General features: G+C 40.8%; 1 protein-coding gene across 2 annotated transcripts in view; it reads left to right on the top strand.

Moving 5' to 3' along the window:
- The first annotated feature begins 252 nt into the window (after positions 1–252).
- agap3 (ArfGAP with GTPase domain, ankyrin repeat and PH domain 3) overlaps positions 253–15,716 on the top strand; it is a 125,339-nt gene continuing 109,875 nt past the window's right edge. The window contains exon 1 of one of the 2 annotated variants that reach the window (XM_034888471.1): positions 253–1,146. In XM_034888471.1, the coding sequence (XP_034744362.1) occupies positions 786–1,146 (361 nt within the window). In that variant the 5' untranslated portion in view covers positions 253–785. The remainder of the gene's footprint in view (positions 1,147–15,716) is intronic. The other variant, XM_034888469.1, reaches the window with a different exon arrangement.

Genomic DNA, 15,716 nt, shown 5'->3' with positions numbered 1-15,716 from the left:
CGTACGTGTGGAAAGAGTGAATGTGTAGGCCTACATGGGATAGCCTAGCTGCGTTCTTTTAATATAACAATAAGAACTAGCTGCTAAGAACAAATGATACCCCTACTGTTGGCTAATAGCAGTATCTACTTGTGTATCTTGCAGCAGGCATTTTTTTGTGGTTGCATAACTGTCAGGTAGGTTATTATAATGATGTGCACGTTGCGATTCCCCCCCCACCCCCCCACCACTTCCACCAAATCCAATCACACCCTCCCCCATCTCAAGTACAATTACGTGTTGGGTGACGTTTCAGCATGCGGAGGAGGGCGCTGGGCAGGGACCACTTGGACCAAAGAGGAGTTAACGCTATTTCATTTCAGCGCAGAATCAACGCATTGAGGGCAGAGGACCAGGGCGCCGTGCTGAAGCCTAGCCCATTGTCTCCTTCAAACAGAGCAACTAAGGAAAACGGCTTTGACCAAAACAGCGGTGTGACCCATAAAGGAGTGTCCAAGTGGTAGGCATTACGGGTTTGTAAGCCACAGAAAAAGGGCCCTGGACAGATCTGGCCAATTACGGAAAATGAATCACAGTCACGTTTTGATAATATGAACAAGAACCGCGTTTTGTTGCAATTGGCGACCAACTATTGATGCTTCTGCGCCGATCGTTTTCCACACCATCAAATCGCGCGGACTTCTTTTGTTCGCATCGCTTGAGTCCCAGATTCTAGCCTGCATATTTGTGTTGCCGTTGTAAAAAAAAAAGAGTTAGTCGCTCCAAAAGACCACACAGAAACCAAGATGAATTTCCAGTCGAGCGTCCCAGTCTCGCAGCAGTCTCAGCCAGCCATGCCCACTCCAGGCACGGTCCCAGCGCCAGTCCCCGTCCCAGTGCCCCAGTCCATGCCGTCCCAGTTCGGATCCGGATCGTCTGCAGGCTCAGGGGCTGGCCAGTTCGGTTCGGGGACTGTTTCAGGCCAGGCTGCCCAACCCGGCTCAGCGGGCTCGCAGTTTGTTTTGTCCAACTCAGCGGCCATCAGAGCAGAGATCCATCGGTTCGAGTCTGTCCATCCGAACATTTACGCAATCTACGACCTGATCGAGCGCATCGACGACCTGGCCCTGCAGAACCAGATCCGAGAGCATGTAATCTCAATTGAAGGTGAGTAAGGGGGGAATCATACAGGGGTTTCACGGTCGTTTGGGGCTTCTCACTCATTGAGGGCTGGGGGATAGGTTGGCGTATCTGTTTTGAGGGGGGGGGGGGGGGGCTTCTTTTTCTTCCTTTTATGTACACATTGTCATGGGCGCATAGTAGCCTACAGTGTCAACAATCACACTTTGTCTGAGGTTGGGGGCGTAGCCGATCTCATAGTCCTGCTCAAGGAGTGAATTGCCCCCATACACTGCATGGTTAACAATAAAATGTTCAATTGCACTCACAAGAGGCAGCCTGTGTGACTGTAATGAGCTCTCAAAAAATGCATCTGCTCTTCAATGGCGTTCACTAAAGGGAGGACTGCACATCTCATGCACTGACCTGATGTTCATTTTGAACCCATGTCAGTGGAGCAGAGTCAACCGATGTTAAGTCACGTGTTGCATGAAACTATTGTAATCATTGCCTGAAACAAAGCACAGCACGCACACAATTGTTTTATATGAGGCTGGAGAGAACAAATGATGTACCATTAGAGATGGCATGATGTACATCATTGAGTGTGTTACTGGTATATTATTTGTCACACTGGAGATCAAGTTGAAATGTGTTATTACCTGACCAGAGAAGGATGACAGTGAGTGTAAACCAGCCAAAGCAGCTTTCCAATCCAAGTGAGGATGATGCAGTGTCTGGACGTCTTAAATTATGGTAGCAGTTTCTGGTGTGTTTATCACTACTACTTACCCACCATGTGTCCAATCAATGGCTGACACAGCAGTCAGTGTACTGTCCATCAAAGCCAGCTGTCAGGGGTCTGGAGGAGTATTACAGCAACTGTCTGAATGCTCTCACACCACTTGTCTTTGGTAGCAGTGTCATGATTTAGATTTTTACATATATATATATATATATATATATATATATATATATATATATATTGTGTTACTGCAGCTTTAAGGAAATTATTGCTGGTTGGCTTTAATCTATAGTGATATACAAATATTCACAGTTATCAACTGACCTCAGGGTTGTGAGAGATGATCTTAATAATATTTATCTGAATATGCAGTCAACACTGAACATGCTTCAGGATATTCCATTTTACATGCCGATGACACAGCATGCAGGGACAGATGTCTTTATTCTGTATCTCGAAATGACACTACTGGAGGCTTTTTTACGAGTTATCGCTAAGATGCACCTCTCGAATACAAAAAGGTTTTAAAAAAACAGATTATCGACTGCATTATTAAAAAATCTAATTTTAAATTGTTTGTTTTGTCTTCCTAAAAGTTAAGCAAACACTTTAACTCAAGGAAAACTCCATCAGCTTCCAGTGTTAGATGTCACACATTCAAAAAGACTGGAAGTAATTTTGTGGTGTTGAACTTCACTTTTATTGTGGATTCATTCTCTTTCTACTGTTGTGTCGACTTCAGTTACATCATTTCTTCCCTCCAGAATGCCCTTTAAGAACCCTCTGAAAAAAATGTTAGCATTTAACTAGCTAAGAAGTTTATGAATAGTGGGCCATGTTTGAAGGCCAATGTATCTTTTTTGATTGTTCTCCAAAAAAAACATACAGACTGCATAATTATCTACTTGGGCTTCTGTTGGTGCAGAAATGGGTCTTTTTGGGACATCTTCCTCTCAGTTTCTCACTGTGTGATTGTTGAACATTAGCACAAAGATTAGAAACAAGCCCTTACTTTCTGAGTCTGAAGTAATGCATGGTAAACCTGATGCTTATTGTTGATATTTGAGATTAGAGATCTCTCAGTAGGATTTCACATCATCTGTATTCTGCTGGGTATCCTTTGGAATAAAAACAAAACTGATAGTTGTGGCATTGTATCCACACCTGCAGGCTAATACAAAATGTTACACTGGGAAATGTTTAACCCCAGCTGAACAACAGAACAGGTTTATTTATGAATCTGTTCAGCACATTGTTTGTGCTGCACTGCTTGGGTCGACGTTATGTAAAATGGTGTTGAATTGACATTTCTAAGCATACACCATATGTCAAAAGGCATAATAGATTTTGATGTCCTTCCCACAAAAAAAGACATTGCATTAGCTTTGATTTACATTCTGGTGCTTTTTCATCCTGTTAAATAAGATGCAGCTGCCTTAATAACTAACTTCAAGAGGCTTTGAAGATCTAAAACTGGAGACTTGTCTTCACCTGCACTGTGGAACTGCAGAGCTGTTCCTCTTCAATCTTGCATCATTGCAGAGGCTGTTGCTAAGGAACCAGGGGCTCATGCATTTAGCTGAAAATGCTGAAGGAAGAGTGTATATAAATTACAGCCCTTACAATATGAAATTTTCATCTTACTTAGATTTCCCTGTTGTTTTGTTGATTAATAAGATCTTTTATATGACGATGGCACACCATGCTTGTTTGTGTGTTTTTTGCCTCACATTTTTTCTTTTGCAGTAATTGATATTCAGGGTGCTGCTTGGTTTCTGTGCAATCATGTTGCAACTCAGAACAAATAATTATCTTGTCTTTTTATAACAATTTGTTTTGGGCTGATGCTAAAGTTGATCTAAATTAGACAAGCATGTTATTTATGATGACCAGACCCGAAAATGGGTGAGCACAATGGCTGTGCAAAATTATAAAGAAGTGCTAAATGGTTGGCATGTGATTCCCAGTTAATTCAAGTCTTTAAAATGTTTTGATAATAATCCAAGAGGCTTGGAGAAGTGTGGCAGATTAATCTGTTTCGGGGCCCCAGGGCAAACATTTACTTTTGGGCTCCTGTTGCCTCTAATTTCCCATTAGGTACAGTGCACACAGCACACTAAAGATGGCAGCTTCATTATATTTTGCACAGAGGCCCAGAAACCAACTAGTACCACTGGAATACTACCTGCCTGAAGCTTTCCATGTCAGTTTGTGGTTATTTAATCAAACACTTCACAAACAAATTTAAAGTAATCAAATTGTCCAAAACCAACTAATGCAAAGTGAAGCTGAGACATTTGGGGGCCCAGGGGCAGTTGCCCACTGTGCCTGGTTGGGAATCACAGTCACAAAACATCTCTGATCTGTGACCTGAATGACTGAGAACCTTTTTTTGACATAATGCTAAATCACTTAAAATCTCTAAGATTAGATGGTGGGGTTGCTTGAGTGGCAAACCGGTGCTTTATCAGAATCAGAATCAGCTTTATTTGCCAGGTATGAGGACACATACAAGGAATTTTCTTTGGAACATCGTTGCTCACGTTGCACTTACACATACAAAACAAAAAAATATATATACACACTGACATATACATACTCTAAACAGAAACAGTATAGAGGCAATAGTGAAAGGAGGAGTGAAAAGTATACAGGAGTGAATTTTGATTAGTTTTTATTTTAAATGTGAAGCATAGTGCAAAGGATGCTGGAATAAATAGTATTATGTGATTATATTACAATATCAACAGTACAAACAGCTCTGGAATAGAGAGTGAGAATAATGAATAAATGATAAGTGAGATATGAGAATGATGAATACATACTAAATAAGTGGAATAATAAGTGGAACCAGTAAACAGGTGCTGTTAGAGACAGTCTTACTGGGTTTTTGCACAGAATTTAACCTGACACAATGAGTGAGAAGTCAGCTGTTCATCAGCGTGATGGCTTGTGGGAAGAAACTGTTCCTGAGTCTGTTGGTTTTGGTGTACCAAAGGGGAGAAGCTGGAACTGGTTGTGTCCGTGCTGAGAAGGGTCTGCAGTGATGTTTCCTGCCCTTTCCTGACTCTGCAGGAGTAGAAGTCATGGACGGAGGGCAGGTTGGCACCGATGATCGTTTCTGCGGTCCTAACTGTCTGTTGTAGTCTGCTCCTGTCCTTTTTGGTAGCAGATCCAAATCCAGACAGTGATGGACGTGCAGAGAACAGACTGGATGATGGCTGTATAGAAGTGGATCAACAACTCCTTAGGCAGGTTTCTGAGCTGGCGCAGGAGGTACATCCTCTGCTGGGCCTTTTTGATGATGGTGTCAGTTTTAGGCTCCCACTTTAGGTCCAGGGATATAGTGGAAGCCAGAAACCTGAAGGAGTCCACAACATACACAGGGCTGTTGAGTATGGTGATGGGGGGAAGAGTGGGGGGGGGGGGGGTCGTCAGCGAACTTCCGGAGTTTAACTGATGGGTCTCCTGAAGTGCAGTCATTGGTCTAGAGGGAGAAGAGCAGTGGGGAGAGCACACACCCCTGGGGGGCGCCTGTGCTGATAGTCTGTTTGCTGGGCGTGATGTTCCCCAACTCCACCTGCTGACTCCTGCCAGTCAGGAAGTTTGTTATCCACTGACAGGTGGATGCTGGCACAGTGAGCTGGGAGTTGCTGAGGATGGTGTTGAAGATTTCCGGGATTATGATCTTGAACCTCGAGCTGAAGTCCACGAACAGGATCCTTGCTTATGTCCCTGGGGAGTCAAAGTGATGCAGGATGTAATGCAGTCCCAAGTTGACTTCAATCATCCCTCGAATCAATCAAGCTAAACTGAAAAGAACAACACCCTGGAATAATTTGGCCTAATCCATAAACTGTTTTCAATGGCTGTGTCAGGTGTTTCAAAGTCTGGGAATAAGTCAAGGACTGGGCCTCATTTCCATGGGAGCTACCAGACCACAGACCCGCTTTGTAAGGTTAAATTAAACATAGTGTAATTATATGAACCCGATTAAAAGTAAGATTTCATTTGGTTCAATGAGAAAGTTGCCACTTATGAGGTTAATAAAAGCCTCATAAATGGCAACATTTTCCATAAACAGCCAAATCTGTTAATTCTCATGATACTGCCGTGTTAATTATCCCATTTAAACTGGCCAGTCTTCTTGCCAGTGGCCATCTTTAAGCCTCACCGTGACTTGACATTGATGATGCTGATGAAGTTGGTTGCAGACAAAAGGTTGAAGCTGTCAGCCAAGAACATCCTACTGAGGATTGCACCATAGCGGTGATGAGCTGATATCAGGTTAAACTCCATCGTCACATATTGTCAAAGGGAGAACATTTTTTCAATACATCTACATCACCGGTGTTGTACAAAATTAACTGTGTGTGACTGGATGGAACAGTTTCTGGCCCTTTAACATTGTATGTCCTTGCTGCAAAATGTGTTATTTGAAATAGCAGATTGATTCATTTAGTCAGAGGAACAAATTAATATTAATTAATTGGGGTTATTACGGACTGGAAATTAGCTTACACCTTAAACTATAGTTGGAGCCTGGATGTGGTTGGGGATTTGATTGGGGGAAATAAATACGTTAGCGTTTGTAAATAGAGAGAGAGATGTGTATACAGCTGCAGAGATGGTATCTGTACTGTGATTCCAGTTTTATTTTTAGCTATTAATTTCAATGTGTAGGAGTGTTCCACTTCCATTAACAAGACTATGTCCTGGGAATACTGTTCTTTGGGTGTAAGTTTTCACTGCTACTCTAATTTGTAATTCTTATCACACTTGCGTAATGCTCTTTAGATTTTCTACAGACGTTCTGGAGTTAATTGAAAAGACGTGGATGTATATGTACAGAACAAAAGTTCCGACAGACTATATAGCAAAAACAGCACAGGTCAGTGATGGACAGGCTGCCATAACTGTTTGACTCCTCGCTGCTTTTTTTAGTGGTAGTCAGACATTCTCAACAGCAGGTTATGACTTTTCACCTGTGTATTTTGAGGTTTCCTTTAGCCATGTTTTATGATTTTACATTGCTGTAAGGTTCTCTTGCACCTTGAGCAATAACCATTGCAAAAGCTCACACTGACATCCAGTTTTCAACTGACTGTCCAATGTCAGGACAAGCACAGTCACCTAAACCCACTGCTGCTCAAGAGGGGTGCTTTGGATTTCAAGAAAGGACTAATAAGCCTGCACAATGGGACATTGTGTGCTCAGACAGCTATTGGGACGACACGGAGAGTTACAAAAAGCACAGAGACTGAACCCTCACAGCTCTCTGTGGGCATTGTGTGGCACCTAAGCAGCTATCTGGAACACACTGCGTCTCTCTTGTAGGCAGTTGCCAAGGAGAGTGAAGCAGAGTGCTTATCTGCTGATCACAAGCAGAGAACGATGATAATGCATCTTTCTATTGCTGCTGAAGCAGGATTTATTTCCTTATGACCAGTGAGATGTAAAACACTGAACTTCAATCTTAACACTGATTTCATTGACTGCGTACTGCCATGATGTAGCAGGAGTTACGTATAACACAGGCTTTGTAGTATAATTCAAGAATCATGATGGAAATATATTGTCCTAATTAGGTTTTCCAAAGAGATTTACCAGTTTAAAGCCGGTAAACAGGGTTTGAATTTGAGGTGCTGTGGTTACAGTTGTCACTGTGTCAGGGAAAATTCCGCTGCTGCATCTGGCATGTGCAGTTTGCTCATTTTATTTCAAAACCATAACTGCTAATATAGGTTAGAAACTGTTATAGAGTTATGTCATTCAATACCACCAGCTGCATTGCTAACACAGCATGTCAATATACATTGCTGTTAATGTGGAATGCTGGTGTTTATAGAGTAGCTAAGTAAGTATTTACTAGTTGTAGATCTTGTACCTAAATAAAACCTCACATAAATACATCTGTTCAGCTGGAATATGCCCAACTATGGCCTGTTGTTTTTCATCCACCATCTACTTAGTCAGAACCAAAGCCTAGGGTAAAAGCTTAAGATTGATATCTATTTCTTGATACTAATTATAGTCCCATTATTCTGAGTCATCTATCTATTTATCGAAGACCTTAAATGTCTAGCTGCTTCTTCTTCTTCTTCTGAGCAGCATTACGTAGAAATAAAAACCTTTTCATGCGTCATCTTTGCAACAGAAATATGCCGAACCACCTTAACAAATTTGTTAATACAAGTACATTTTTATTAAATGATCACAATGATTTGCCATTCTAAAGGACTAGTTAGACATCTTGGGAAATAGCTTATTTATTTTCTTGGAAGAGAAGATAAGATAAGAAGATGGATACCACTGCCATGTCTGTCTGTTAAAGAATCTATTGGCAGACATGGAATAATAGAAATACCTATGTTTTCATTAGTGTATACTCACCTGAAACTAAGAATCTGTGTTTTTGTTAGAATTAACCCTTCTTATCTACATGGGGAGCAGGTCCTCTTCGACTTAGCCGACCAAATTGCACCACATGTTTCTCCAGTAGCCCAGAACAGACGAACCAAACACTGGGTCTAGAAAGGCCCTTTCGCATTAGCGGAAGGCCACCGTAGGTTCTACTGCACGCTTGAAAAGGAAGGGTCAGAGAGGTATTCAGTTGGTTTCATCCTTCAACCTCACCGCTAGATGCTACTAAATCCTACACACTGCGCCTTTTAACTATGACGCTAAAGCCAGAAGGTAATTAGCCTAGCATATTATAAAGACTGGAAGCAGGCGTAAATAACTAGCATGGCTCTCTCCAAGTAGTTCAACAACTAATCTCAAGCTTAATGTTCAACACGTTGTATATTATTTAACTTAAATTATTGTTAAATTAGTACAGAAAAAGAAAGGTCAAAAGCAAAAGTCTATGGTGACTCCCCCCATTACAACAATTGACTCACTTAAAACCTCACATCATCTGTTTGTGTTTGGTTTAATGTTTTGTTAATGTGGTTGAAACTTTGAACTTCTGGACAAAGCCAACTATTTTTCCCTGCTTCCAGGCGTTATGCTAAGCTAAACTAGCATTTAGCCTTCTTGGCTCCAGCTCTGTTCTTAATGCAAACACATCCGAGTAGTATCATTCTTTTCTAGCTATTGGCATTGTTTGCAAGATGACAAATAACAGTATTTCCAAAAATGTTTACTTTTATATCAATTGTAAAAAAAAAAAAAAAGAAGAAGAAGAAAATCTGGCATTTTTGCCTTTTTAAGATAGAACCAAGTGTTAGAAGTGCAATACGGGAATTGAACTTGGGATGTCATTGCAAATAGCATGCATCTTAGACCCATGGACTGCTAGGATGTCTGTTATTTTCAGTGAATGTTTCAGAAAATTAAGAAAAACGCAGATTACGCAGAAAATGTGTCTGTAGGAAAATATTTCCTTTGCTGTAGGCCTCATATTTCAGAGGTCTACAACACCACTATCAAGATTTCAGTTGAGCCTTTTTGATGTGATGCAACACAGATTAATTCGCCCAAGCAGGCACTGATAAAAGTATAAGCTTCTTTTTGATTTTTGATTCACTTGAAGACATTGTCAGATCCTCCGCGGCATCTGTAGCAACTAAAGCACCTCTGTGTTAAGCATGGCAATTATCAGGTTTGGCCCTGTTTAATTTTTGAGGGAGAAAAAAAACACTTCATGTCACGTTCACGTCACAGGTTTATTCTCGGGAGTGTAGTAGTAACAGACTTTACCCCTAACAGAAGAAATCCAGATAACAGGGTCCCACATGCTTCACTCTCAAAAGACTTCCTGTTTATTGACTAGCCAATAAAGTTTCTTTCATCTGCAGCTTCAGAACGCTCATTCCATCCCCATTGAAATGCATTTTAACACCACACTTGACTCTTGACCGTGGGTCAGCAGAGATGAGCTGAACTGGTGAGCTGTAAACAGGGCCTCGGTCTGAAGGCCTGTGAGGTCTGCGAGGTCAGAGTGCCATTTCTGCATCAGCCCTGCTGTCCTCTCTCTGCTGTAGCACCATAGCATTGGCTTATTGAATGTGACGCTATCCTCTACAGCAAAAGTCCTCCATTGTACTATTGAACAAAGGCTCTCTCTCTCCCATTGATGGACAGCACTTTTTTTTCTTGTGTTCTGAATGTTGAGGGGCGGGGGTGAGCTGGTCTGGGCTTTTTTTTTTATTATAGGAAAATTAAGAGAATTGAAATCTCTCATGAACAGAAAGTAGAGGGTTGTCTTTTCTGTCGTATTCTGACCTTGTTAGCGGGTAGAGTTGAGTAGTTTGGATCTAATGTTTATTGAAGTTTCTGGGCTCAGTTCATTTTGATTTAACAGGTTTTCAATGTAGAATAAGCGAGTGTTGGTCACAACCATACAGTGGTGCTCATAAGTTTAGGAACCCATGCTAATGTTGACAAAAAATCTTTTGGAAATTGATCTTAATGCGTTAATAAAAACAAAAGAAGGAAAAATCCAACGTTTATTGACACCAATTTCCTTTGTGAATGAATAATGTATTGTAAATAAATAGATATTCTTCCTTAAAATACAGGGGGCATAATTATACACACCGCTGTGTTAAATTCCCATGGACGCAGTTAGATTTTTATTTTTAAAGGCCAGTTATTTCATGTATCTATGATACTATGCATCCTAAAAAAAAGTTTCCTTGGCCATAGAGGCATCCAAAGGCCAAGGGATGCCTCTATGGGAATTTAACATAGAGGTGGGTGTACTTATGCCCCCTGTATTTTAAGGAACAACATTTATTTATTTATGATACATTATTCATTCACAAAGAAAATTAGTGTCCTTAAAAGTTGGATTTCCCTTTTTTAAATCAAGGCATTAAGATAAATTTCCAAAACATGATTTTTTTTTTGATTCCTCCTTTTAGTTAACTTTAGCATGGGTTCCTAAACTTATTAGCACCACTGTACATGACTATGTGGTTGCTTAGCATGAAGCAGTTTCAGTAGATTTAGATGAAAGCAAGAGAAGTAGGTTGGTTTCTGTAGAAGTCTATGAGAAAGTAACTCACTTCTTACATGATTTATTACCTCAGTACACATTTTCATAATGATTTGATGGTCTCAATTGCTTTTGCCACACAGAAGGATGTTCAGTTTTTAAATTATAGTCTCGTTGATTTTAAAATCAACGATAAAGCAGGGGGTGTTTTAGGGCGGGTCGATGATGTGATTGACAGTTTGTTGCCTGTCAATCATAACAGCAGTTTAGCAAAGCTTATCCAAGGCACGTGGACTTGCAAAGCTAAATCTTACCTTGAATTATGTAGGGTAGCTTTCAGCAGCAGATGCATCCAGATTGCCAGTGAAAGTGTGTAATGTAACGAAGAGTGTAAACAGCATTGGCAACTTTCAGCTAACGTCAGTCAGATACGCCCAAAAGTCTATGGCTCCTCACTCACTCCTCCTTTCGTTTAAACTCATCACATCCACAACCAGGATTTTCTGAGCCCGTAACGGAATACTTGACGACTCATAGCAGATCTCCACAAACTAATGGGTGACGTCACACATGCTCTGTCCATTAATATTAACAGGCTATGGTTATAACTAGTATAGTCAACTGAGAGGATGTAACCTGTGGTGATGATACAAACATGCTGCAATAATATACACTAAAACCCTAAATTCACCATAGTACGCACTACCATATCCATCTAATGATGTTTTTCCATTAATGGAACCTGCTGGACTCGACTCGGCTCAACACGACTCGGCCGTGGTGCCCCGTCCTCCTTTTTCCATTACAGATTAGTAACTGCTAGTAATTAATTATTGACTGCCGTGACCTAATGCGACACACACACAGAACGTCGAAGGTGTGTTGTTTTTTATTCCCAGCATGTGGCTTTAAACACTTACTTGGGTTTGTTCAGGACATCCCCTGTCCGTCGCTAGCAATGATGACACAGTGAGTAGTGGAGATTCTCTCCAACCAATCAGTAGTCTGCAGGTTTTCACGTCACCTTTTGGTATCCCCTCAGCTCGCTTGGAACCTCGACTGAAGTGGTACTAAAAAAGTACCTGGTAGCAGGTACCAAGGACTTTTTTTTGTGATGAAAAACCAACAAAGGCTAGTAGTGTAGAGGCAAGTTGAGTAGGTACCATGCAATCAAAAACACCATAACTTTAACTTTAATAATCAATCCATTTAAGTCATTAGTTGTGAGAATTTGTTGTTTCTTTGTCTTGAGTGTTGGTCAGACAAAACAAGCAATTTGAAGAGTTTTCATTATTTCCTGACATTTTATAGACCGGACTACATCAAAGGGCCAACTAAAAGGAAAATATTTTTTTAATTGCCCCCAGCTGAGACAAGGTGATGTCTTCAAATATCTTGTTTTGTTTGACAGAAACCCAAAGATATTCAGTTTACTATCATGAATTTACATCTAAGAACACATCCAAGGTTGTATTTTCTTGTAATTTCCTTTAATAACATTTTCTTGTTTTTTTTTACGACTGAAACAGCGGTCAATTAAATTTGCCATAGGCTCTTGTTTTTTTCCTTCAATTTGTGCATCATCCATATCCTATGGTGGAAGTGCTCATGTTTCCTGCCAGTGGGGTAGGGCTAGAAGCAGATGGCTGCTGACAGAGGAAGGGGTTTGGAAAGCCCTGAGTGAGCAACAGATGGAAAAGCACATATGCCTCCAAGTCCTCTCAGCCTGCCAGCAGTCCCGTGACTAACTGTGGGAAGATTCTGGCCTCATCCAGGTTGGGGATGGATAGAGGATCATAGTAAAGACCAAAGTGCCCTTAGAATAGAAATGGTTATCTGATAACAATTTGTCTCTGGAATTCAACTGTTGGAGGATTCAGATCTCTTTTAATTTGGGATGACTGTGGTAAAGAATACGCCTGGACCGTAGGAGCATTTTTTAAACAGTATAACACTGCTAAGAAAAGCAAGCAGTTATCTTGTTTTAGTTATCCAGTTATCTAGGAAAAGAGGCTCAATTACCTTTTGAAGAGAAATCTCAAACAGGGACTTTTCTGACCCTCAGGGAGCACATTTTCTTCAATAAAGAGGAAAGTTCAGTATACAGGAAGTGTGGCTTACCCAATTTGAGGCCATAATGCTGCAGAATATGACAGCATACACTATTCTAGCAATAGCTTTGGTGTTAGAAGTCATTTACTCCTGCTTTTGGAGAGTAGTGGAATTGGGAACACGCAGACTATTTAAATGTTTCAGGGCTGTGGAAACTCAATGTAATTCCCTTAACAGCTCAGGGACATGTCACAGTTTTTCTGCGTCACTCAGTCTTCAAGGACGTGTCTCGAGTTAGTGTGTTACTGCATGAGTTTGGTGGAGTCATTCTCAAAACTATTTCTCTGTTGTGTGAATAAATCCTGTTAAGCAAAAAGGTTGAAGGGACGTGTTGTTCCTTATATGGCCTTCAGCCTAACTGTGTGTAACCCCCCCATTACATTGTCTGAAATCAGTTTTATTACACTTATTTCTTGGTAAGGGTAGAATCATGTGGTGTGTTTGTAGTAGTAACGGCTAGATGTATGTATGCATTAGATTGACATTTGCTCTCACACTTAGCTGTAAATAGACTATCCTTCCCATAATTCTCAGTTTATTTCCAATGAACTGAGAATAGATTCAGCACTACTTTTCTCAGGTTAGCCCTCTTGTCAGTACAGCTTGTTTAACATGTGCCAGCTGAGCGTTATCACCCAGGTCCTACATTCCTTTTGTAGATGTCACTGTTTTGATGGTGTTGTGGCATGTCCTCTGGCCTTGTGCTTGCTGCCTTCAAAGGACTCACTCAGGCAACATGCCAGGTGCTAGTTTCCAGATTGTTTTGTTGCTGATTGTGGTAAAGGACATCTCATAGTTGTAAGAATGAGAAAAAAAATGCTGCAGTAGACAGATGGTTTTGATAAAGTATCTGTCTGTGTCTGCATCTGTTACTCAGCTTAGGTCTGGATCAGCAAAGATATTTTGGTCACTTGTTTTGTGAATCATAACTTAACTCTGAGGGTTTGTTGTGAAGTTTTATTCTGTGGGAATCACTGAAGAGGGAGTGTAATGTGACCCCCATTTACTGTTTATACCCCCATTTCCTGCTTTCCCCACGACTGGAATAACACAAAATTGTTCCACTGCTGAATCCCCCCTGGCCATGACCCAGGACTCATGTCATATGGTGGGGTATGTGAACTGCATGTACAACAACCCCTCTAGGAACACAATCACAGTTCCCATTTCGGACCTGAGGTCTGAGCAATGGCCGTCGACTCCAAGCTGTAAAGATTTACTTCCTGTGGAACTCCCTGACTATTCAGTCTTCCACTTGTTTCAAGTCTGAGTTTGTATTTGTTTTCCTAATTTTCCTTATGATTTAGAGAGCTCTAAGATATATATTTAAATGGACCCTATGAACCCCTATCATTGGTGCATAGTCCAGATACTGCCTACAACTGATAACTGCAATATTAATAAGAAAATACTTTGAAAAATGTGGAAAATTTAAAGTCTGAAAATTGCGTTTCCAATTTGCAAGTAATGACTTGTGGCGAGCAGAAATCAAAACCCTAATTCATTATACCTCTAAGGTTTTAAGGGTTTTAGTTTATCATTGCATACTAAGCTTTCATTTTCCAACTTTTTTTTTTAGGCAAAATGGTTAATATCTCTTTGTGTGCAGGGTGTTTAATGACTGCACAGCTGCGGTATTTGCATATATACAGTATGCATAAATCATGAAAAAAGAGTGTGAGGAAAGTGTGTTTAAAAAGAGTGGAGCCTCTAGCAACGGTACAGCATATTTATCTCAAGGTTGAGCCAAAATTATAGCAGGCCACAACATGCCAGGACACAAGAGGCCAACAGCAAACATAAGAAGGCAAAAGTGAATCAAATCGGAAGAAATCATTCATACGAGTCATATTCTTAATAGCCTGCCAATTAGGACCGATACTACTATGGACATTTGGAAGAAAAAGGCTACCAAAATGCTACAGTGTGTTTGCCAAGCACCATTTGGTCTTCTTTTCTTTAAATGCAGTGTTTCTGATATGAGTTAGTGCCGTAAACTGAGTGACTGTGTGAACGGACACTCTACAGTGTTCATTTGATATAAGCTGTTCAGAGTCTTGCTCTGGGCTGTGTCAGTGCAGCTTCTCAAAAGCTCTGGTTTGGATGATGAGATTTTCTTTTTCAGGTTCTGTCTGCTCTACCTCGATTTTGTGTTTGCGTACGGGAATAAATTACTGGCCTCTAATGAAATACTGTACAGCTAAAAAGGAGGAATTATGACACTTGTGTTGCCACACACTACATCTCAGGCCCTGTGGTGCTCTTGGGCCCATTCTGTTGTGAAATTGGACCAACTGGTGTCTAGAGATGCACCCTGCTGATGTGTTAAAACATAGTGAGCCATTTGTATCCATTTTGCAAGACATTTACAGGACATGTATTTCCCCAGGAAATTGGTTTCTTAGCAGCACTATGCTACTGACTGGCCGCTCTCTCTGTTTATCCAATTACAAGTACTTGCACAAAAAATATGTTTAAAGCGAGAAATAACTCACATTGCTGGTGTTTGTGTAGGGCCTCTCTATTCACACCTCTTAATTGTGGCTTTTCACATATTTGGCTTAAAGAGACTTTCCACTCCAAAAAAGGCATCTTTTGTTGTGTCAGAATCTGGCATGAGATCTGGCCGCGGCGGCCTCAAGAAAAACTTGGCAGCTAATATAGGCACAAGCTAATTTAAAGCTACATTTTGTCTGTTTACATGATAAAACAAATCTTCTGTGGTCTATTCATGCCAATAGGGCTTTTAGTAAATGGGACCCTACGTTTAGTGAGCTGGCGAGTGAGTGCTTGGGCACGATTACTGGTCCACTTTTG

Source organism: Etheostoma cragini, chromosome 12, assembly GCF_013103735.1.
Source record: "Etheostoma cragini isolate CJK2018 chromosome 12, CSU_Ecrag_1.0, whole genome shotgun sequence".
Classification (NCBI taxonomy): domain Eukaryota; kingdom Metazoa; phylum Chordata; class Actinopteri; order Perciformes; family Percidae; genus Etheostoma; species Etheostoma cragini.
Note: the sequence above shows the minus strand (reverse complement) of the source record. Positions and strands in the feature narration are given on the sequence as shown.